This window comes from Vanessa cardui, chromosome 5, assembly GCF_905220365.1.
Source record: "Vanessa cardui chromosome 5, ilVanCard2.1, whole genome shotgun sequence".
NCBI classification, from domain to species: domain Eukaryota; kingdom Metazoa; phylum Arthropoda; class Insecta; order Lepidoptera; family Nymphalidae; genus Vanessa; species Vanessa cardui.
Window position 1 is genome coordinate 12,454,599 of NC_061127.1, and position 25,184 is coordinate 12,479,782.

Sequence of the window (25,184 nt, forward strand, 5' to 3'; positions counted from 1 at the left end):
TGCTTTATTGTATAAATAATATAATATCATTTTCTTTATTATAATTCATCCGTGCGAAGCCGGAGCGAGTTGGTATAGTATACTCCATTCGTAGGGGAATAAAACAACAAATTAAAGGCCGAATGTATATTTTTTGTATATAAATTATTTGCATTTCTTTTCATACATAAATCTACGAATAAACACATCCTTCTATTATGTCACACTTAATTACTTGGTGTTTAATTTCTTACAGAAATGGTATAAAAATAAGTATGTTGATAAACAATTTTTATATTAATTTAACATATTGCCTCAAAATAAAACAAATGCATGTTATTTGAGGCTGACACCAATCACTTTTCACACCTGTATTATACATATTAATTTTGCGCTAACAAAATATTTGTGAAGCTTAACATTTATCTGAGATTATTTAAGGTACATGTTTTATTCTAGATTAGTGAACATCACTAGCCAAATCCCTAGACTACACTAAGCAACCATTACATGGTATACATTTTGAATTATTAAGATTTTACTACACTAATTACAAATCAAAAATAAATAGGAAAAACAAAACAATTAATATTTACATATTCAGCCTCAAAATATCTGTTATAAGTAATCATGACTTTGTATTCAAATGTTTTGATGGCACATATTGATATTACTGTGTTTCAGATGATTATTAATATTAGGAGCAATTTTCCTCAATTTATTAGTTCTAATTTTTATATTATGTAACTAGTTAAAAATATTCATTTAAATAAAACCTCGAAACTGAAACTATTTTAAGATTCTCTTCAATAATTTATTCACTTTACAGTATGATTATCTTAAATAGGAACAAAACAAAATATTGTGTAAGTGTCAGTAATTAGCCTATTATTTTTAGTCGAGAAATAAATAAATAAAATATAGCTCTACAAAATAGTGTGATGATTTCTTAATATAATGGACAAGATTAGGCATTTATGAATATTTGCTTAATCAAACAAACATATTGTTTCAATAATATTACTACTGACTGAATTTTATGTGGCGATTTACACTTGATTTCATAGATGCTCAAAGAATTCAGTCTTGCATTACATTCAAAACATCTATATATACAGATTAGACAGTAGACACACTTAAAAAACATCTGCGTAAATATTTCACTAAATACCATAGTTGAGTCCCATATTCAATACTTATAAATAATACAGAAGTTACAATTTAACTATTAGAAAATAAATGATTGTTAGTCAGTTTTATAAAGGAGCCTGCCCTTTACGTCTAGCATCCTGTACTAGCTTATAACAATAATGTACATTTGTACAATTAACATAAATTAATGTTATGTGACTATACTCAGTGTTTAGTTTATTGCAATTAATATTTGTATAGTCCATATTATTTCCATTATATATTTGCTCTAATACCCTAATATCTTCACTAGGCATCGTAATGACGCTATTGGACTACATAAAGACTAAAGAACAGATCCAAACGTTAGATTGAGTATGGATATTCGCCGAGATAGTCTATTAGAGTGGAGGGGAGAGGCAAAAGCCTGTGTTTGGGGGCACACCAAAGTTTCGGCGTGAGTGGGTTTGAGTCAAGGGCCTTGTGAAGCGCAAGGCGAGCTGCATGAAGTAGAGTCGGTGGTGATTTCTTTAGAGGAACTTTGAGAAGCACAGGCGAGTGTGGGCAACCTTCACGATCCACCCAAACTGTGCCCGCTGGTCCCCGTTCGCCGACTCGAGTGTAATGCTGTACGAGTTCTACGACGCAACGAAACCGAGGCATATACCTGGCAAGTGGCCGGTCACAGTCTAACCTGTAAAAAACGAAAAACAAATTTAGTTCATGTAACTATTTAGTAAAAGCTTGTAATATTAAAATATTATTGCATCCCTTGTTGACAGAATGACGTCAATGCACATGTTATGACATATTTTATTAGGTCAAGTAATTTAACCCAGAAAAATCACCATACTCGGAAGAACAATGACACACTTTAAGTGCGAAATAAGTATATAAGAAAATAAATTAACGATGAATCAATTTATTATCTAACACTTCCAAGTTGTTTCATAAACAACATTTACTCTGAATGGAATTTACTTGTAAGGGATTTCACAAAAACTGACTCACTGCTTTGTTGTGCAAGCTTTATGTAGAATTGGTTGAAGTAGGTTTATAATTTTCATCTTAGAATTAAAAAAAACCTATTTCTTGTTCATTGACTATTAATTACATGCAGAATTGAGTAGAGACCCATTTTCCTTAAATATTTTAAAATTATGCTGTAGTAGCGAAAACAATTGCCGGGCGCCGAGATTAAACTTCATTGTACGGTATTAAGATTAGATAAAGTCATGATAACATGAATAATGTTGTCTGATTATGCACAACTACTTTTTTGTGATGATTTTACTACTGTTTTGTACTTAAGAAAAAATACTATGACTGAAATAATGAGAATACAAAAATATTTTTGAATGCATGGTGCATTATCAACCTAATAGAAAATGATGATACCATTTAAACTAGAGCATTTTTGTCTAGAAGGTGCCTAGTCCTTAATTTTAAGTTTGTCCTGCTATCAAGAATTTCTACGAAAGAAAAATATATGTTTATGTATATGAAATTCATATTATAATTTAAATTAAAGCAAAAATATTATCAGTTGCGCCATTGCAATAAATATATTAGATATTACAATATAAATATGATAATCAGATGCTTACTGATTATTAAATCATGATACAAACTGTCTTACCTAAAGAATCCCTGTTCGTAATGTAGCCTGACAGACGTTGGACCTCTTTCTGTTTGTACAGACAGTGAGAATATGAAATTTCTGTCACCGGAATCTCTTATCACAAAGGCACCAACACTTGCATCTTTAAGTAAATTTCGAGCACCCTAGAATAGAGTGAAGTTATATATTAATACACAATTGAAATAAAATACTGAAGAAAGAATGGATTACTAATATTATATACTAATTAACAATCACTTTAAAACTGATAATTATCACAAATAATTGTTGCTTTGATTACATTAAAAGGATATAAACAATTTTTTCATAATTTTAAGCCATAAAGGTACAAACCTGCCAATCTAAATTGCCATAATACCACCCGGATAGCCTTAATGCTCTCAGCGTATCAGCTAACCGTCTCAACTCATCATTGTATGGGGATGGTATTAATGGTGATGATGGTGTTGTGTATAAAGGAGATTGTGGCAAGTATGTTGGCTGGAGAGTGAAGGGTGGTGTGACTGGTATCACAGAAGTTTGTGTGTGGGCCTTTGCACAGGCCAAAGACACCCGGAGTTCATGCCTGCAGTTTGGACAGCAAGCAACACCTGTTGACCAGCTGTCGAGCGGCACCCCCACTTCCACACAAGCATCTGTAACAAGAAATTACAATTTAGTTGATTAAGATCGGAACACTATTACTACACTTACACTATGGAAGAACACACCATCAAGAATATGAGAAAAATAATCACAGGTTTACCTAGACACAGATCTTTTACTACATGTGTACACATTATATCTTAAATAGTTATAATCAGTATCATTGTCATAGGGCTAAGTACTTAATTCAATACTAAATCATACGAAAAGATTATAGTTGTATTAAGTAAATATAATACAAAGAGTAGTCTAATAGTTTTGAAAAAATGCACGCGCATTGTAGTGTTTCAATTTAAGTGTACACTTGACATGACACTTCCCATCATTAACCTCAAAAACAACATTTAAATAAACTTTTTACGAAAATTCTCATTGACTTAAATGTATAATTTCTATTGCAATATAATTTTAAGGTTATAATTCAAATTCACTGTTAAAAATAACGCTATTCTTGTGAAACTCACTTTGCGTCGGTAACCTCGTAGCTATTGTCATGTTTAAAGGACTCAGTTTAGCGTCCCGTCTTTCAACTAAGCACATATGATTTTCACTTTTTGGTGGACTGTTACGTGTTCCACCCACCTCGTCTCCGGAGGCCACGGTTTAATCACTTTGCCAAAACAAACACAATTCAATTCTTCAAACGTGAAACTATTACAAATTCAAATCACATACATGATGTGATTTTGAAGCACTTAGTTTATTTATTATTGTTATTTGCGTATTTTGTTGGTTCTAACTTATTATCAAAGTAAGGAAACAATTTCAAATGTCCAGATGATCCGCTTGTACCACTAGAAGCACTTGACACTTGTACACAGATCGTGATTTTCATTACAATTGACAATAACGTTGACACCGGCAGAATACCAAAGACAAAAGTTATATTTTTAGAAAATAATAAACTACGATTACAGCACTTATAAAGCTTAACGCAACGAATGTAGCATCTCACTAGAAGTAAACGCGCGAACACGCAAGAACGATGTTTTAAATACTACGCGAGTCGCGACTAAATGTGACTGTCGACTGGTGAGGAGTGAGGAGTGAAGACGAGCGAACATCCAAACGAGAAGTGGGGATGTACGCTCGGAGGACGCTGCCGAACGGCCGCGACACCCGAGTGATACGAAACTCGAACGTTCACTATTTCCGAGAATTCATTCACTAACCAACAACAATTATCCAGTTATCTAGTCGTTTGCTTGCTATCTTCATTGTATTGTATTTGTACGTAGCGCACGATTCTGCGTAATCTTACATTCATGTCTATTCTACTCAATTCATTCTAGTTAATAATGAATAATGACAATCGTAGGAAAAAAGAAAATTTAGCATGGTTGATATTATTAAGCAAAACTAAACATAACCTAACTTGATAGTAATATATGACTATAATTATAAGAAATAATTACATTAATAATGACATTTATTTTAATGATAAATTTATATTTATAAAAAGGCTATTTTGTATTCATGAAAGATTACATAAACAACAGTTGGGTAAACTATAAAACACCTAGGTATTTCAGATAAAAAGTGAAAGTTAAAAGTGACTAGAAACTGAAAACTGAGAATTAACGTAAGGGAAAAAAATACAAGTAAAAAAATGACCAAAAGTGACAGTACGACAAAAAAAGAGCGGCTTCGACCAAAATGCGTTAAGTAACGCGTGACCTGGTTACAAGAGTGGGTTCACTCCACTGTAACTGTGCGTGCAGCTCTAGTCACGAATGTTTCCTTGAAATGCTATAACTTTTTACGATTTCTATCAAAATCATCTTGTGTCTATTATATACGCATATAAATTAAACTATAATAAAGTAAATCACACATTATATATAAAGTTGTTTATCTTTCATTTCATTTTCATATATAGTGAACAATAAGGATATTAAAATAAAAACTATTAAATAGGTTCGGATTGGATAGGTCTGGGCAAACAACTCGGTTCCACCCTATTTGCAAGTCTGCCTAAATATTATATAAAAATATAAAGATAATAATATAGTTACGTATTAAAAAATTAATATAAAATCAGGATAAAGTTGTACACTAAATTGTTGAATGCTGTTGAATACGCAGGTGTTCAATCTACATTCGAAATTCGAACGTGCCATAGAGAGTGAGTTCCCCGTAGTGCGATTATATTTGGCGTTCTCAGAAACCCCTACCTGCGAGTAGCTTTCACAGCCATAAGCCATCTGCCGCTTGCGCAGTTGCACATTTGATACGCAGCTGCTCAATCTTTTATACAGAATACAGATTGATTCCATTTCTATATCAAACATTTTAGCACAATTCGCATTGTATTATTTAGTTACAAAGGTTCCTTTTCAAAAGTTTGGCAAGAAGCAGCTGATGATAAATAATAATTTAAGTTCTATTCTTAAATTGCTTACCTACTATAAATACCTATAAATGTCGTGCAAACTGTACGATGAGGTCATTAACGATTTGAAATCTTTAATGCTGATAATTTTAATATCTTGGATTATATGGGAACCGCTTGTCAAAAAACAACTACATACCTACTATTACAAAGAAATATCTTTCAATGCATATTTTCTGTTATCTGTGTGATTTATAGCATACTAATAATAAAAGAATAGAAAATTAAAATAATGACGATACCATAAATAATAAATATATGTATGTATATATTAATTATTTATTTTAATAAGATATTTTATTATTATAATTACGTCTTTTACGCCCCTTATAATTTAATTTTTAAGTTAACCAAACTTTTAAAGTCTTAATTAGAGTAACTCGTATATTATTACTTCAGTGAAATCACTTCACAATATAGAAACCATTGAACTGTAATCTCTAATATAAAACGATAAAAATATAATGAATTCTGCGAAAATATGTTATAAACGATTTATACCTAGTACTTTTAGTACGAGATCCATTATTTCTTTTCGATGTTATCGATTGAATAATATTAGTTTTATTTGTGGCTGTAAAATTTGTATTTACTATTAATTTTTAACGATATTTCCACTAGGTTAAAGGGATTGAAATTTAGTATATACATATATATGTTAAAATTAAATGACTACGTTAGAAAAAAAAGTTATCTCTATATAATTATTTTTTTTAATATAATTTTTTTTTTTTTAATTTCCGTTCGAAAACATAAGTGCACATTTAGAAGGTCACCGCGGTTCACAGAACTCGCCGCACTCCGATTTCAATTTCTCAGAGCATACCGTTGTTCTCGGTATGTACCTCTTTAACTTAGGGTCTGACGATGAGTATACACATTCTCGGAATTCATTCCGATAATGGTTCCGTATATCATGAGACGGAACTAGTGTATCGAGGAACTGGTATCGTATTTTTTAAATAAGTTGTTGGTTGAATGAGCATGATGTTAAGTATGCGAGTATGTCTTACCTTTAGTTCACAGATTACCTCAGTATACTTTAAGGTAGGTGTTACAGTTATAAATTAAATTTCTACTAAAAATAATCTATTAATGCCAATCAGTGCACGTAATAAAATAGCAAAACTTATTTTTTTTAGTACGATGTATTTTTTATTATTCAATTATTGTATGCATATCAAAATTGGCGATGGTTCGATCACAACAGTTTTTTAATTTACGAAGTTATCGATAGTTTTATTACCATTTATACATGACATGCATTGAAAAGTTGGCTGTTAGGTAGGTTTTAAAAAAGTCTGAGTAAGTTATGAAGGAACTTTATTCTATGAAACTGATTTAAATAACTTCAATCGAAATGTGTGACTAATTTAATTATACTAACAAAATTATTGTAAGCCCACATTACACAATAGCTGTTGATTCAATAACATTGCTTAGGTATGCTTCGCTGTCCGTGGTCATGATGATTTTGTACCATAATGAGTGCTTCTACGAACTCCATGTTCATGGCGTAAACAAGACGAGGTAGTTGAACCGGTTGGAAAATACAAATAAACATGATATGCCTTTTATGGTGATATCTGATATTAATTGTGTAATTGCCGTAACATAAAGTACATTTTGTTTAAGTTACATAGAAGTAAATATCACCATAAAAACATTTGAGAAAAAGAAGAAAACATTTTTTTTATTCATCGTATTTTTTTATATTACAAGCAATAAGTTAAAATTAATTGCAAAAACAAACTATTAGTATTAGTTAGTACGTCCTTTTTCATAAGGTTTTGATAGTTTCCTGGTCGTTTTTTGTTTATCTACTGAGAATAAAGACAATAATCAGTATTAATCGTTTGCGTATTTGTGATACATGATACGGTACCTATACATGGATTAGGGATTTGATCGTATGATCACGTTTAATATAAAAAAAAGTAATTAAGAATAATTTTTCTTGTTTCACGAAAATTAAGTGTCATTTCTTATTTTTAAATATAGAATAAATTACAAGAATTATTTATTTAATAATCATTAAGTTTTCCTTTTTACTTGCACTCAAAATAAATAAATATTAAAGCAGAAAGAGCCACAGTCGTATTTTACAAAGGTATTCAAGAGGATACGCCTACATTGTCTCCGAACGACGCTTTACTTTGCATTGTTCCTAAGAATCATTCTCGATATTCGCCCTGGAATGACGGCGTATTTCTAAGAATAACTTTTGTTACTATTAGGTATGTTTCTTAAAACTTGAGTCGTTTTAAAGGTGTTAATTTCACGCATTTGAATACTCGGAAAAATGATTAATAATACTTCCGTTAAGTATTGACAACCTCCCCGAGTATCGACAGCAAAACTATTCGAGTGTTACTAATTCGAATATTTATTTGTTCTACGAATTAATTAGTATGATTTCATAACAATAACTCCAATAGGTACATAGTAATTTTCTAGGAAATGAAAAGTTCAGTAAAATTAAAACGAAACAGAATATGTATTGAACTAGCATAAATATTTTCCATAGTAAATATTGTATTTAAATAAACAATATAAAACGTGATATTATAAAAAGAGAAGACACGATTTGACAGATCCTCCATAATCACGTTCATAAAGCAGGTTTAGTCAACTAAATGGAAGTGGAATCAAATGTGAAATAGGTAAAAATAATGTCTTTTTTGCTACTATGTTACAGCAAAATTAAGTCACAATGCCGTTTTTTATATATATATAAAAAAAAAACGAAATGCCGATTTCAATTGAGTTGATATTGTAATATAAATTTTCTGCATCGAGTAATGATTGAGTGAATTTGTAACGAATGAGTTGTGAACGTTTTGAGAGAGCTTAAACTTAGATTTTTTTGGCAAAATTCATATAGCCGGAGCTAGAGCAGTAACACCAATTTTGCTGTAACGAATTAGCAACAAACTCTTGCCTATTCCAAATTTGATTACAATATAACATAACAGAACCGGCTTAATAAAGGTTACATCATCAGACGCTTAGAAATTTTATTTATTCGCATATTTTTAGTAATAATGGTATAGACTACTATTTTGTAACATTTAATATTCTTAAATCTTTGTCATGGAATTAATAAATGACAAGTCATGAAGTTTTAATAATTAAGCAGAAATCATTAACAAAAAACGTCATGTGTCAGGAAAATAAAATCTTTCACAGGACAGATAAAAAAGAATTATATCTTTATCAGATAAATGTTCGTGCTAGCTGGAATAATGTAATTATTCGTATATAGAATAACGTATTATTTTGTAATATCTTATAACCAATAATTCTACGTATTGGAATCGATAATGAGTCATTAAAGTTTTTGTCACTTTATAAAGATAACTGTATTGTCTATTAGTCATCAGTCCTAGTCATGTTTTAAAGAAATATGTATGTCAATTTATTAAAAATCACATAAATTTTGAGCTTTAAACGGAACTTTTAAATAAAATGAATCTTTACGATCGGATACATTGATAAAAATAAATATAAAACTAAAATTATGTCATCTCTATAGACCAACGAATTTTCTTTCTACATTTATAATAATATGTTTTCATATTATTCTAACATTATACAATTTTAAATAAGTATGAACCTGAAGAAATAACTAATTTGAAAACCATGTGTTTAATTACAAATATAAAAAACAAGCTATATATATTTTACTTAGGTGTTAAATAAAATAAAATTATTAATAGTACCGTATCGTTGACTAGTTAATAATAATAATAATAAATACTCTTTATTGTACACCAATAATAAAAAACAAGGCAAATGGGTAACATGTTGAGTATGTGTACAAAGGCGGTCTTATCGCTACGGTAGCAATTTCTTCCAGACAACCTTTGGGCATAGGACTGAAAAAAAAATGGAAGCGGTTTGGAGGCGTACAAAAGTTATAAATTAATTGACTAAAATACATACGAATCAATATATATCAATATGGAAAAAATATATAAATATATAATAATAGATATAAATGAAATATATACATACACGTACACATACATACATATACATATACATATACATACATATTGACAAAAGTGTAAAATAAGTTATGACGTATTAAGCGACAAGTAATGTTCTTTTAGGTATTTTTTGAAACAAGTGTGGGATTGTGCTTTTCTAATGCTAATAGGAAGGGAGTTCCAAAGGCGTACTGCTTTTACTGTGAAGGAATTGGAATAGAAAGAAGATGAGTGAGAGGGGGTTTTTAAGGTAAGGGTATTGTTGGATCGGAGGGAACGTTCGTGGGTATCACAGAGGAACTCAAAGCGCTCTTTAAGGTAAAAAGGTGTGTCAGGATGAAAAAGTACACAGTAAAGTAAGGAAAGGATATGCGTATTCCTGCGAAAGCGAATTGGAAGCCACTTGAGCTTATTACGAAGTTCGGAGATGTGGTCATATTTGCGAAGACCAAATATGAACCGAATGCAAAGATTTTGAAGGCGCTCAAGTTTATTTAATTGCTCCTCTTTAAGATCGAGAAAGCAAGTATCAGCATAGTCAAGAATGGGTAATAGGAGAGTTTGTGCCAATGCAATTTTAGTAGGCAATGGAAGAAAATACTGCAGCCGGCGAAGAGAGCCCATGGCTGCAAATATTTTCCTACTAAGCTCGCCTACCTGCGGCGACCAAGAGAGATACCGGTCAAAGACGACGCCAAAGTTTTTTACCTTATCGCTAAAATTAATAGTAGTGTTGTTAAATCTAACTGGTGGAACAAGTGACCAATCTATACGACAGACCATTTTGGGACTTCCAATTATTATGACTTGACTTTTTGATGGGTTGATATTTAAACCAAAGGAGATACTCCATTTGTAAATGCCTTGCAAGTCATTGTTTAAATTTGTTATGGCCGTTGGTAAGTCAGTTAGTTTTGTGTAGGAGTAAATTTGGAGATCGTCTGCATACAAGTGGTAGAGAGAAGAGATATGTTGACTTATTGAATTGATAAAAATAGAAAACAGGAGGGGAGACAACACGCCACCTTGTGGGACGCCAGCAGTTACGTAAGACCAGTTTGAATATGAATCCTGGACACGCAACCTCTGCCGGCGCCCGTACAAGTAACTACGAAACCAATCAATTACTGATGGAGATATGTTAAGAGAACGTAGGATGGCCAAGAGAATATCAATGTCCACTGTGTTAAAGGCATTGCTAAAGTCAAGCAATGTTAACACCGTAAGCCTTTGATTATCCATTGCAAGTCTAATGTCATCTGAAATTTTAACAAGAGCAGTGGTCGTACTGTGACCCTTGCGGAAGCCGGATTGGAATGGATTTAGGAGATTATTCGATGAAAGGAACAAGGATAATTGTTGATGGACAAGACGCTCCAGTACTTTGGACAGGAAAGGAAGAATTGAAATAGGACGAAGATCAGTAAAGGCTAATGGATTAGACTTCTTAGGGAGAGGAATAATTTGGGCGTCTTTCCAACAGGAGGGAAAAGTACCGGATGAGAAGGAATGATTAAAAATGTGGGTTAGAATAGGAATAATAAGATCATATTTAAAATGTTATTAAAATACCGTTCGATCATAGCGCAATAATAAACATCATAAGAATCTTATGCACTTATAATATTAGTAAATAACGTGACGTAACCGTACAGACAACGCATGAATAAAACTTGCTTATTATAATCGTGAGCATGGTCCAACGACACCAGTCACGAGATCTTATGACCTCATCAATGATCATTAACATGCAGCAAATAGCCTAATTGTGATTAATATTCGTGCGTTATTGAGTGTGTATAATATTCAGTTACTTATAAACATCATACATCTATTACGAAAACGTAAAACTTACAATAGACAGTTGTATAAAATTGTTACATACTTGTATGTACGCAATATTTTTGTTGAAGAGAAATTTATTTTGTAGTTCAATTTAAATATTTGATTAAAATTTTAACATTTGAGTAAACTTAACAGTTAACCGTATCAAATTTGAATTTCGTATATAGGAATGATGTCATTCTACCTTTTTTATATCTCTGTAACAAATTGTTTTATTTTTTTGGTATTAGTTCGAATTGTGTAGTGATCAAATAAGTAGTTAAAGTACTACACTAATTATTCTACCAATGTAAACGTCGCTTTATATACAGAATGCAATATGTTTTATCATTCAACTAAACAAATTATCACAACACGCTCTAGACTAATTATAAATAAATGTTAAGACACGAGTCACGCCTTGGAGATCGCATGACTTCATCTGTGTAATATTATAATTAATTCGTATAGGATCTCTTCTGTGTAATAGAAAAAAGGCAATATCGACGAAGTATAAAAAATCCAACATCCAACATTGGATCCAACGTTTTTTATGTGACATAAGAAAATAATATGATATTTTAAATTGTAAGCTTTTCTATAATCGAGGTCCAATGTATGTAGATGTACAGTGTTTTCGTGTAATTCGGCTTTCATTCTTTTTGCAGAATAAAGCAAATATTTCCTAACTAGTAGTCGCCTGTGGCTTTACTCGGTGTGATGACAACCATGTCATGTTGTGTCAAGCAAAAAAGTAGCTTACCAGATAGAAAGATAGATAGACAGACACATTTCTACTTTCACAGTTATAATATTAATATAGATGTTATTAAACCTGTGTCAAAAATAATCAGAATAAATTGTACTGACGTGTAGTTAAATATAAAAATATAAAAACGAGTAATGATACAGTACTTGGAAAGGTCGCGTCATGTCGTGTATGCGATTTCTCTTGAAGTGCCGCTCTACCGTTTTATACTTAAATCTGACTCACCTAGGGCGAAGGTTGGCCTTTGTTTTATTTTTAGAAGCTCGCTATAAACAGACATAAACTTTCTTGAAAATAGTTTCAGTTGCGTTTCATTATTTATTTTCGTCTATAAATTAAATAAAACATTTATGATCTCATCTGTTTAGTTTCGTACATTTACTTTTACCACGTATCTAACGGAAATTGTTTTATTTAAAATATGGACATAATACTTTGAACGAACGATAATGACTCGTAAAAATTAAATCATTTCTTTGTTATCGAAACGTAAATTGACCAGCATGCTTATTATAGCGATTAATCACTAAGTCGCTATTATCATATAGAATTATCGTAGTGAATATTGATAACATTGTGCGTAGACGGCGCCAGCTAAAAATTGGTCTTTATAAAGTACGACTGTCTGTCAAAACTATTAAACACATTTGCGATGAAGGAGGGTAAAACCTATATGCCCAAACATTTATGCCAACAAAAAGCTATACGAAAAGGTTAATAAAACAATTAAAAACAAGCCTAACAGTAGTCGCACATGATGTTGAAACATCATAACTCACATTAGTTATAACAATTTTACTACCTTTCGTAAAAAAGTTTGTACAATCTGATTTGCAAAGTCTCTACCAGCGCGCGCTGATTGGTTAAATCAAATAGCACACGTTTCCTCAACTTCCTGTTACATACTTCCGTCCCTTCTTATGAAATCACGGATGGCATAGAAAGAGAGAGACTAAGCAAACAGCAAGTCATTTTTTTAATTTTTAAAATAATTATAGGTTTGTTAGAAATAAGCATTAAATAAGTACATTGTATGAAGTCATAAAAAAATAACGCCTTTTCTTCGAACATATTTATGTTTCACAGCTAAAGAAGGCCCCTCGCCTTTTAAATATATTTTTTTACTCACTTGAGGCTTTTTCCACTATGATGCTAATATTTTACACACGAGAAGAGACAGGAGTCCTATGAATGTTTTCTGTACCGCCAAATTATTAAATATAAATAAAACTTATAAAAAAAACGGAGATACATAACAAATAATTAATTTTGAAATGCAGAGTATGAATGCCTGCATCAGCGAATTACGTACCTACATAAAAATAGTGTTGTTATAAATAATAAATACTTCTATTTGTTTTTTTTTTAATATTAATTATTTTATTAAATAAAAGTTATGACACGCGCTGCATAATTTTTCTTTCTTTTAGTTTTCGAGTGTTAATTAATTAATTAATTATATTTAATTAAAAAACTTTAATAACCAATAGCTTGAAATGAATTCTTTAAATAATATTAAGAAACGATAATAAATTAACTATTATCTATGTGTACATGATATATTAATCGATTTGATTACAAATAATTAACCTGTAATAATTACATCATTCCTTCTCTAGGAGAATTAAACAAACATTTCGGTAGTCATTAGTGCTGTGTTGTTTTTATCGATAACTATTTAAATATCACATAATAATTATATATTATGTAATGATTAATTAATTTTAATATGTATTTCGTAGATAATTCATTGCGCCTAACAGATGTATTGCTTAAGAACCATTAAGCTTTATGGTAAACAGTTTTTAACGTCTTTGCCTATTTGTCGATTTTAACTAAAACCTTTTTGGTTGCGTTGAGTGTTAACTTATAACTTTTGATTAAAATGTTTCTCACAAATAATAAACAAGTCTTTGTGAGGTGAACGTGCTTTTCTTGTATATTATAACAATTACAAAGAGGTCGGTCGGTCGTTCGGTAAGTATTGTATTGGATTTTTCTACTTCATTACATAAAAGTTCAGTATAAAATGCTAATATTTTCAACTGATATTAAAATTCCAAATGAAAGAATAACGAACAGAGATAATTCTATTTAATATCCATTGAAAATATATACTTGAGTCATATTTTTATTTTTTGTAATAAATATCCAAAACAATTATATAATTAATTGTTTGTGTAATATTTCGCTGAATCCAAAATATATTAAATACTTCATTCCAAATATGAAATATTTTTAAAAATACATCATATGAATACAATGGACAGAACACATGGGTTTTACCAGAATATCTTGGTTTCCAATCCTAAATAGCGAACAATGTGTTTTAATTAGCTAAATTGTTTACAATTCATTTGGTGCTCAGAGCCGCAGGAAAACATCTATGAGAGCCTATATGTGTTGAATGAAAATGAAAACAATTTTATAGGTAGGATATTAATTAGTAATATATTCGACGGGTTTACTTAATATTTTACCATAGTTATATAACAATCTATACTAATATTACATACGTCTATTTATTGCTTTTACGGCCAAACCACTGAACCAATTTTAATGAAATTTGGTTCCGAACTTGAATTCCAAGAAAAGGAATAGGTCAACATCTTAAATATGAGTGTAATCATGGGCGACAACTAATTAGAATTCCTATTATGTACCACCCGTGAATATGATAAGATCAAAGTCTATAGTCTATGGTCATGTGACTTTTGCACATGTATAACAAAACAGTCAAAATTACATCATCTTAACATCCAAACAACTAACCGCTAACTAAGAAACAAATGAAGGCGAAAGAGTTTGAAAAAAGAATATTTAGATTTAGAATTTTATAACGAATCGTTTATAAATCCATAATTCCTGTAGTAGGTATTCATGGAATATCTGTTAGTTGCAACTCTGCACGTATCTAAATAAGCGTTATATCAAGCATTATTTCGTTCTTAGAATATTCAGATCTTCCGCGAATAATCATGTCGATATTAAAGTAATCTCGTGTTTGCGATAAAAAATCAACGTTTTTAACGGCGGCTGTGGAAGGATTTCGTGGAAGGACGCCTAATAAAAGTTTGATCATCTGTCAATAAAAATGTAATTAGTTATTGGAATTTATCGATGTTCTCGTTATAGTTATCTCACTCTAATTTCGTATTTAATTAGAATTATTTTTATAAATATTTTTGAGATTAGTTTTATATGTTTTTTATGGTAGATATATATATTTTTAGTTATAACACAATATTATATAACGATACATGATAACATAATATTTAGGCTTTGATTTTACCATCCAAATTTGGAATACACAATTACTTATAATAAATTCTAATATATAAGAATTATCCTTATAGTATTATAATAATTTTGAAATGTATAAAGGAAGTAGTTAAATATTTATACGAATAATAAATAAAAAAGATCGGTGGGTGGTATAAAATTACGTTTTACCAACATTATTATTTAAAAGTTGGCAATGAAAGTGCTAATCTTGATATAATACGTTTTATCAATTAATATTAAGCGTATATAATCAACAATCGGTATACCGGTCTATCAAAATTCCAGTCAGCGTGTTTAAAGCGATGTAATTAAGAACAAAAGTCAGTTCCGACGAAACGGACCAATCTGCGACTAATTGCTACTTTAAATGCAATAATTAACAAAATTATCGATAATTGCAGGAAAATGTAATCACAGGATATTATATTTAATTTAGCTAATTTCCTATTTATATTTTAATCGATATACTTGCTGAACGGCTGCAAAAATATGTTAGCGTTATGTTTTTCATTAGTGGTTGTTTATTTATATATCTAAGAGATAGTTTAGGTATATTAATTATGCCGGTGTTCCCGCGGTTGCACAATGTAACAACATAACACCTTAGGCGATGAAATCGGACTATATTTCATATTTCTAGACTGTTTATTTAACATTTTTTAAATATTTAATCATAATCATAATTAGTAGTGAGCTGAGATTTCCCAGTGGTTAGAACGCGTGCATCTTCACCGATGATTGCGGGTTCAAATCCCGGCAAGCACCGCTGATTCATGTCCTTAATTTGTCTTTATAATTCATCTCGTGCTCAGTGGTGAAGGAAAACATCGTGAGGAAACCTGCATGTGACAAGTTTCATAGAAATTCTGACACATGTGTTTTCCACCAACCCGCATTGGAACAGCGTGGTGGAATTTGTTCCAAACCTTCTCCTCAAAGGGAGAGGAGGCCTTTAGCCCAGCAGTGGGAATTAGTATAATATTCACTTTTGACGTATTAACAAAAATACGAGTCGTTTCGCGCTACCGAGAACCAGCATTATATTTAGATTTTGCATTCGATTTTGTTACTTCGCTAAAATTTACAGTTCGCTTCATCTGAACTATATTTTATAATCTGAGATTATAGTTACTAATTGAGCATTCACAGAAGCAATATCCGAGAATACTTTATTTCAATTTTTTACGTACGAGTACACTGGAATAAAGGCAATAGCTATGTATTGAAATATCCGGAAGTTTTTTGTTTTTACGAATGACTGACATTTGCAACGAAGCTAAAATTTTCTAGTACATAAGTTATATTCAATGTGTACAAATATAATCATTGCATTGTACATAATACGGATAGAAATTCTAGCAGTGGGACATGAGCTGTTACTTTTATCTAATTCATTCATATAATTAATTTAAAAGAATAAGTCATATGACATTAAAGTTTTCTTAAAGGATCTTAGCAAAGGTTAACGATCAGACGACCGTAAACTATCGACTATTGTCTGTTCAAGGTTTAAAAAAAAACGTCTTCTTCGGGACTTACCGCAAAATTACATGTTACCTATCTTTTATGTTAATTATCATACGAAACAAAATTTAGATATATCTCGATGGTTCTTTCCGTTTCCGACCCGAGTGTACGAGAAGTTAAATTAGAGTAATCTAAAATCTCATTATCGAACTAAATTGCTATTTGATTATATGCTATGACTTTTGGTCAGTTTAAATAAAATGATCAAAGTTATGTTGTTACTTTTTGTTCATTTATTATAAAATATATATGTATTTCATGTACTTATTAACATTCACATAATTTAAATATTTTAATTTAATTAATACACGAAAAAAACTTTACTCTTTAACACAAATGACCGTAAATAACTGTTGTATCGGTTATATTTAATGGATTCAACAAGGCCATTAGATAAAAATGTATAATTAGAAACAACCAAATTTCAATCTATTCCACAAAGCGAATGATGATTGCTTTATAATTGGTTTTAGTATTTAATACTGGCGAAACTGTATCCTTTGTGTCATTCGTTGCACAGATTAAAATATTCGAAAGTTGTTTTTGAAATAGATTATAAGGTTGTTTTCTTATTAATTTTTTTTGAATTAAGTAATAGTATTGAATCATACAGCTTATAAATTTAAATAAGATACCTAAAGCATATTGACGTAGATATATTAACGCAACTATTTTATATAAATAAAATTACGATACAAAAGGACAAAATTTTCATCTTTGATAGTACGAAACGGATATATTAGAATAAGATTAGTGTAGGTCTGTTATTTAGATTCAAATTAACAAGCAGCAAACTAGTCAATGAAAAGGATCATTAATTTAGTTTAATAAATCTAATAGATTAAAAAAAAACCTACTTAAAATGATTACGAATAAGCCCCTGTAATACCCGTACTCGTACAAAAATAGCATAACAAAGTTATTTAAATAAAATAAAATTTACAAGCGTGTACATACGGGCGTTATTTCATAAATACATATTACAATTGTGTTTACATGCTAATACTTTTTACATAACTTGGAAAGCCTTTGACCTGCGCCTAGCGCACCCAAGTATCATTGATTTTAGCTCATACTCGCTATCGAATTGTACTGAAATTTGGTATACGTGTTTAGATACGTAATAATGGGAAGAGCTCTAAGAGGTATAACCTAAGTCGGAAAACATTTACACGCATCGAATATAACCTCATTGGTTTAGTATAATTATGTTTATTTCAATCATTGTGTCATCGAAAAAAAGATGTTGAAGTAAACATTAAAAGATCATATATTTTTTTAAATTATCGAATTTTTTTAATCGACTTTTCGAGAAATAATAATAATTACTATTAATGTTATAACGTTGTCAGTAAACAATGTTTCAGAAGAACAAACGGGCAGGGACGTATGAAATTGACGATATGTATATGAAAAAGTAACTAAGATTAACAAAGCTTTGCATATAAATGTTGTGTCTTTTGTTTTGTTGTGAGACTACAAAGAACACGTTGAGCTAAATCTTAAGACCCCCGCCAAGCACGAGATGAAATATAGACACAAATTAAGCACACGAGACATCGCGAGGAAGTCCGCCTTTATGTCGTATGAAATTCTTTGAAATGTGTATAAATCCATACTAGAGCAGCGCAGTGGAATAAGTTCCAAACCGAGGGAGCATAACTCAGCTATGGAACGTTTGAGGACTTTACTTTTTGTACAATAGCTACTTGAAGTTACCTTAATATAAAACATAATTCGTCGTTTCATTCTCATTAAAAACTTTACAACATTACATCGTGACTGAATTTGTTAAATCTGTATTAATATTATAAATATGAAAGTAATCCTGACTGTCTGTTGCTCTGTCTATGAATTGTGAATTTGATGTAAATTTGGTATGAAACCTTGAACGCCAAGCTAGGACATATGCTAATTTTTTGCTATAAATTGAAGATAAATATGAGATACGTTTGAGCTACTTTATAAAGAACTAATTATAAGTACAAAAGAAAAGCCGCAAAAAAACTTACGTAAATAAAAAATGTAATTCTTTCGTGTTTTGTTCTCGCTGGAATTTTAGCTTTATATTATAATGTTTTTCGTATTTCAGAATAAAAAAATTAGCTACGGTTGAATCTGTGCAATATAACGTATTATTTATTAATATAAAACATTTGTCAAGTTTCGTAATTTTTTTATTTGTTACTTATTATTGAACTAGCTCTACACAAAAAAGTCTGCATTCCGAACCGGTAATATCATGATAATTATATTCCTTTAAAATACCGTGTCTAAAAGACTTATACGAGCTTGAATAAATTATGTAATTAAAATAAGAAATACGACAATCTTTTCCGTAAAACGTATAGAGACAAGCATAAATTATTATCTATCTATCAATAGTCCTATTTAGTCTGAATATTCGATAATTTATTCAATCTAATTCCGGGCATATTCTTCCACCAAGATTAATTTTGAAACAGTTTTCGAGTTTAACCTATTTTGCAAGCTCTGTGAAAACTGATGTAATTTAAATGAATTTCCGGGAGTGTTTAATGTGCAGCAAATAATATTTTACTCGAAAATTACATTTCAAAATGTAATGAAATACTTTTTTCCTACTTTAGTACTTATAATAGTTTATTTGACAGTTATCATTACTATCAGTCTTACATTTTTTGCAATGGCAATTTATTGGAATTATACACATTACTACTAGAATTATATTGTTTATAACAACAACAACAACAACAACAGCCTGTAAATTCCCACTGCTGGGCTAAAGGCCTCCTCTCCCTTTTTGAGGAGAAGGTATGGAACATATTCCACCACGCTGTTCCAATGCGGGTTGGTGGAATACACATGTGGCAGAATTTCTATGAAATTTGTCACATGTAGGTTTCCTCACGATGTTTTCCTTCACCGCTGAGCACGAGATGAATTTTAAAGACAAATTAAGCACATGAATCAGCGGTGCTTGCCTGGGTTTGAACCTGCAATCATCGGTTAAGATGAACGCGTTTTAACCACTGGGCCATCTCGACTCTATTGTTTATAAGTAGGGCAAAAAATCTATAATATCTTTATAGTAATTTCTTCCAGTTACATCGTCCATTTCATCACATAGATGAAGATCAAAAAGCTTTTAGCTACGTCGGTAAACAAATTAAAAAAAAATCTTTTCATTGCAAACTGTACTTCTGAAATGTAACTGTTAAGAATAAAGCAAGGGATCAACAAAAAAAAACGAGACATTATTCGCTTGAACGCCCGCAATGTTCAAAGAGTCCGCCTGTCGGAAACGAGAAGAGAAATGGACGCTGTAAACATTTCGCTAAGAATAGTAATTATTCTAGTTTTAAAATAGTTGAAAGCCACCAACAAAAATCAAACGATGACTAACCTTAACATAATAATCTCGAAAATAACGACTCAAAAAATGTTAGCTTTGAGTTTTAAAAAGGTATTAAAACCTATCCATTAATAGCTCTTTTATTCTAGCTTTGATAATAATCCATGACAACGAGTCTGAACACTAATCAATTATTTATTAAAAAATCTTAAGCTATAACACCATATAATATTTTATATTAAATGACAATATACTTCTACATTTAATGCAATATTTTTAAGCAAAGCATTGCTTGTTATAACTTTTTTATCTACCGCAATTGCGTCAAAATATATGAACAATTTTATTGTACCTATTACACGGAAACAATTTAGTTCAAACTTCAAACGTTCATTCTCCTTTCTATTCCCGATAAGAATTGTTTATCAAATGGTATCAAAGAAATCGTGCAATATATTGTTCGGAACCAATATCTTTCGCGACGATCCAATTTATTTTAAGATACGAATGTCTTTCAGAAACGATATTTATTTCGTGAGAATTTAATATACAGGGTACTCTTTTTATATAAGATATTTATGGAGTAACTCAGTGAAAATTTCTGTCAGAAAATTATCGTTCCTTTGATCCAGTTCCGATATCGATCACTTATTTAGTTAATATACCTAAAGAGCAAAGCCGACACGTAAAGCTATTTGTTATTAACAGAAAAACTATAAAATCCTCTGTAACACAATATTTAGGTGCCAACGACGGTATCATTTGCTTTGATTTTCATTGTTTATTAACAAAACATACCACATCTATTGCCGGGAGTAAAGGTCGCAATGGACGATAAATTTACTTATTTGGTTGTAGAGTTTTTGCGAACCGTAGGTACCCATAATATATTTTACCGCTAAACAGCATTACTTGGCATTGTTGTGCTCCTGTTTGAAGAATGAATGAGTTTTAAAGACATACAGGCATAACATTTTTGCTTGGGTGTAATGGTTAATATTTTATAGAGCGCCTATGTGTATGGGAGGTGGTAACTACTTATGTTGCCCCTTACGATAGAGTGTATAAAAACCACACGAATTGAAAAATAATTCCCAATACCTATTTTACTATCCAAAGTATTTATCGGTGCGATGGAACGAAGAACTACTTTCGTGTGAGCAACTAATACTTTTGAACAGTATAACTATCGTGCAAGACTTTTTATATTTTCGTTCGATGTGTTTCTTTGAAACTTTTCAAGAAAGTACAGATTTCAAAGCATACGAGCTTCTGCATTACACAAACATTAAGCCCGCAAAGATGTTAGTTAGTGGGTGAACTCGTTCGTGTGTGTATAGATACATATAGATGTTAAGTAAATATTGTACGTACAAATACCTGTTGATATAAATAAATTGTTGGAACGGCGATCAATAAATAAACTCATACAATATTATTTTTACAAAGTGTTGATACTGTTTATTGGAGCAAGGGTGGCAATGTGTAATCAATCTTCATGTATGGCTTCTTGTCCCTACATAGTTAAAACAATGTCGCTTTCCGCCGTCTGTACGCTTAGATCTCAAGAGACTCATTCAAGAGAAAGGTTTCTATGTAACACGCATATTATAAACACAGAAAGGCCAAGAATTTTAATATACATGAATGTATCTTTTATTTTTGTGCTTCAATCCGAAAGTTGTATTCGATTTTGACGTGTGAAGCCGGGACGGTTACGGTTATAACTATGTTCACGTATAAGAAATTTTATTCACGTGCGAAACGAGTTTGAAAATAAAACACCTATTCATAAAGTGACGCTATTCACATTAAAATATATTCAAATAGCCTTCGCGAAGTTCGTAATATAATTATACCACAATATCGCTCATTTGCTTTTATATTTTTCGCCGTATTGTAATTTTGGACAGACATTCCGAGCGTCAAATTGTTTTCGAACGTATAATTTTCTCGGAACAGATAAATAATTGATATTCGCGTCAAGAAGGTTTTTGTTTAATAACCAGTTGTACATATCAATTTATTGATAACCTATTTCAATTTACGTATGTAAATACATTATTGTTTTAATAATCCTTATGTAACAATACTGTTTTGTAGCAAAGTCTATATTTAAAACACTTATCAGTAAACAGTATGGAGCTAAAATGATATATATTTAGAGCTGATTCTCCGCCCGCTGATGTTATAAGAATCCATTTTAGCTTTTCGAGAGATGAATAGCAATAAAATTTAATATTGTTTATATGACAAATATAAAATCATAAAATATTGAAATAGGAATTAGGTCAGGAAAAATTAAAAATATATGACATACTTCTGACTGTCGGCTGTGTTTTGAATGAACAATTCCTTATCACACTACATTAGCATACATTTTAAGTGGTTCAAATTGCTAACTAGATTGGATGTTTAACAATTTTAAACACATATCAATAAAAGTTAAAATCGATAACGCTTATCAATAAAACACGTGCAATATACAACATAGGTACATCTGAAACGGTTTTTTTTAATTCACACACCAGACTTTTGGGGCAACTCGTTAAGATATATAATGAAAATAGCCGGCATATTAATAGCCGGCAGAAGTAAGCTTCCTGGAATTTGTAACTCTGGCACTTGTATATGTGTTTATACCGAGTGAAACTTCTACAGAAAACTCTAGTATTTCGTTACAAAGTATGTAGTAATATTTAAAATTTTATTAGACGATTTTCAGTCGAATCTAAGTGTCGCTAGTTTAAATTTAAATATAAGATGAACGCTTTATTCTATACTTATTTGTGTATTTTATGGATATGGCTTCTGTTCTTGATAAATATGTGTATATATTTGTCATGGTTTAAAATGTTTAACCATATGTGTATTGACTTTGTATTGTCGTTTTGGAGTATTCGGAGTAAATGATTCTCATAAATGTTATAAAATGTAGCATTTCCTATAACTATATATTTAGTGTGGCTACTATTTGTATTTTTTCTTATTTGATGTTATTATTCACTTCCTTGATATAAATAATTTATTATTCTAGTATGTGTAAATTATAAATGTTGTAAAGTTTACGTTATAAAGATTTGTTTTAATTTTTATTACAACTTTCCTTGGCATTTTATTTGATATTAAATGAAAAGGTTTACCCGAGGTCAGAAATATCACAATTACTCCGGTTTTGTTCGCTTACAGATAATTTAATTAAGCAACTTAATAGGTTTGACATTTCGTTGAAAACGACTTTGAGTCGGTTTTTACTTCTGCGAATCATTTAACAATAATTTAAGTACAGGTAATAAAAAAATCGTAATAAAAACATTACGGAAAAAATAATTGCTTATTTTTCTTATTCATTTGAATCATTTTTATTCTAAGCTATTTGTTGAATTTTTTATACTGATGGCAACCCCATTTACTGCCAAGTGAGATAGCCTCAATTTCTTCCTGGCCTTTGACACCAACCAGCGGAACGAGAATCGATTTCATCACACGTACGTACGCTGTGGAATTCTTGTTATCGAATAGAAAGCTAAGTACTCAGAAATTTGAATGCTAACCTGATATACCTACAATAAGCATTAAAATGTACTGAAATAGAGCATGCATTTAACGTTCAGACGCATCCCAATGAGGTTTTAGTAATTCTTATTATAATAACCATCGTTTAAGTAATTTTCGGAGAAAAATTCCTTTAAAATTGAGGTAGAACACGGTAAAGTAATTTTGTTTGTACGCAATTTATACTTTTTAATCATCATTTCTCAAGGATTTCATTGTCCTTTTTATTATAATCGCGTTTTTATGCATTCATTAAAAAGCAAATGAAAGTAATTTGAACGTGGAATGGATCTTGTTTATACAAAGCTAAACGCAAAATGGCGGTTACGTTGCCCTAAATCCAATGAGGATAGCCGGCAGACTGGCAATAAAAAGTCAAGTATAGTGTATGTACGCTGGAGTCAAAAGCACATTAAGAGTTCGGCAATGAACGTTCCGCTCCAATGTAAGAGTTTAGCCAAGCAACCTTCGCGTGTTCCGAGAACTTCGCCGACCGGTTGGTCGTTCGACGTTGCGCCGCGCTTCTCGGAAAGCCGTTCCGTGGCCCATTCGATTTTTAAATAAACGCGTTCCGTTATATTTTACCGGCATAGGTTCAGATTTATAGCCGGTCAATTAGATGTTGTAATCTGTAAATAAGAGTGACTATTTTTATCCCGCGCCCGCGCTTGTGAGTGAAAGGGGTTTCCTACTGTGAACTCGTTGAACGGGTTATTGGATTACAAATTTGCCTCCATTCACGTTTTTATTTCAGTTCTTGTACTAAACTTTCTCAGCCGTAACGAGATTTGTTAATTTTTTTCATTACAATCACAACCACCCACATGGGTCATAGTTTATCAGTAAATATTTTATTCGCTGTCAACATAGTTTCGACGTCATGACGCCAAGAACGTAACGTGCAGACAGATTGACTGACCGTAAGGTGATACTTAACCTTCACCGTATTAAGTTACAACAGCTGACAATGATATTTTATTAAGTTATCTATTTCCAGTGTATTCCAAATTGAAAAATTCTATTTACTATTTCAGTAAACAATTTTTAGTTAATATTTTAAAAATGGAAAGAATTCTAAGTAAAAAAATAGACGTGTATTTTTAAATATT

The 25,184-nt window shown here is 30.8% G+C and overlaps 1 protein-coding gene across 2 annotated transcripts in view; it reads right to left on the reverse strand.

Moving 5' to 3' along the window:
- Positions 1–111: 111 nt before the first annotated feature.
- Positions 112–25,184, reverse strand: part of LOC124529625 (suppressor of cytokine signaling 2-like) — a 36,261-nt gene continuing 11,188 nt past the window's right edge. The window contains exons 1-4 of one of the 2 annotated variants that reach the window (XM_047103437.1): positions 3,862–4,520; positions 3,086–3,387; positions 2,750–2,895; positions 112–1,804 (exon numbers count right to left, since the gene is read on the reverse strand). In XM_047103437.1, the coding sequence (XP_046959393.1) occupies positions 1,477–1,804; positions 2,750–2,895; positions 3,086–3,387; positions 3,862–3,937 (852 nt within the window). In that variant the 5' untranslated portion in view covers positions 3,938–4,520 and the 3' untranslated portion in view covers positions 112–1,476. Of the gene's footprint in view, positions 1,805–2,749; positions 2,896–3,085; positions 3,388–3,861; positions 4,521–25,184 lie in introns of those variants that run through there. The other variant, XM_047103438.1, reaches the window with a different exon arrangement.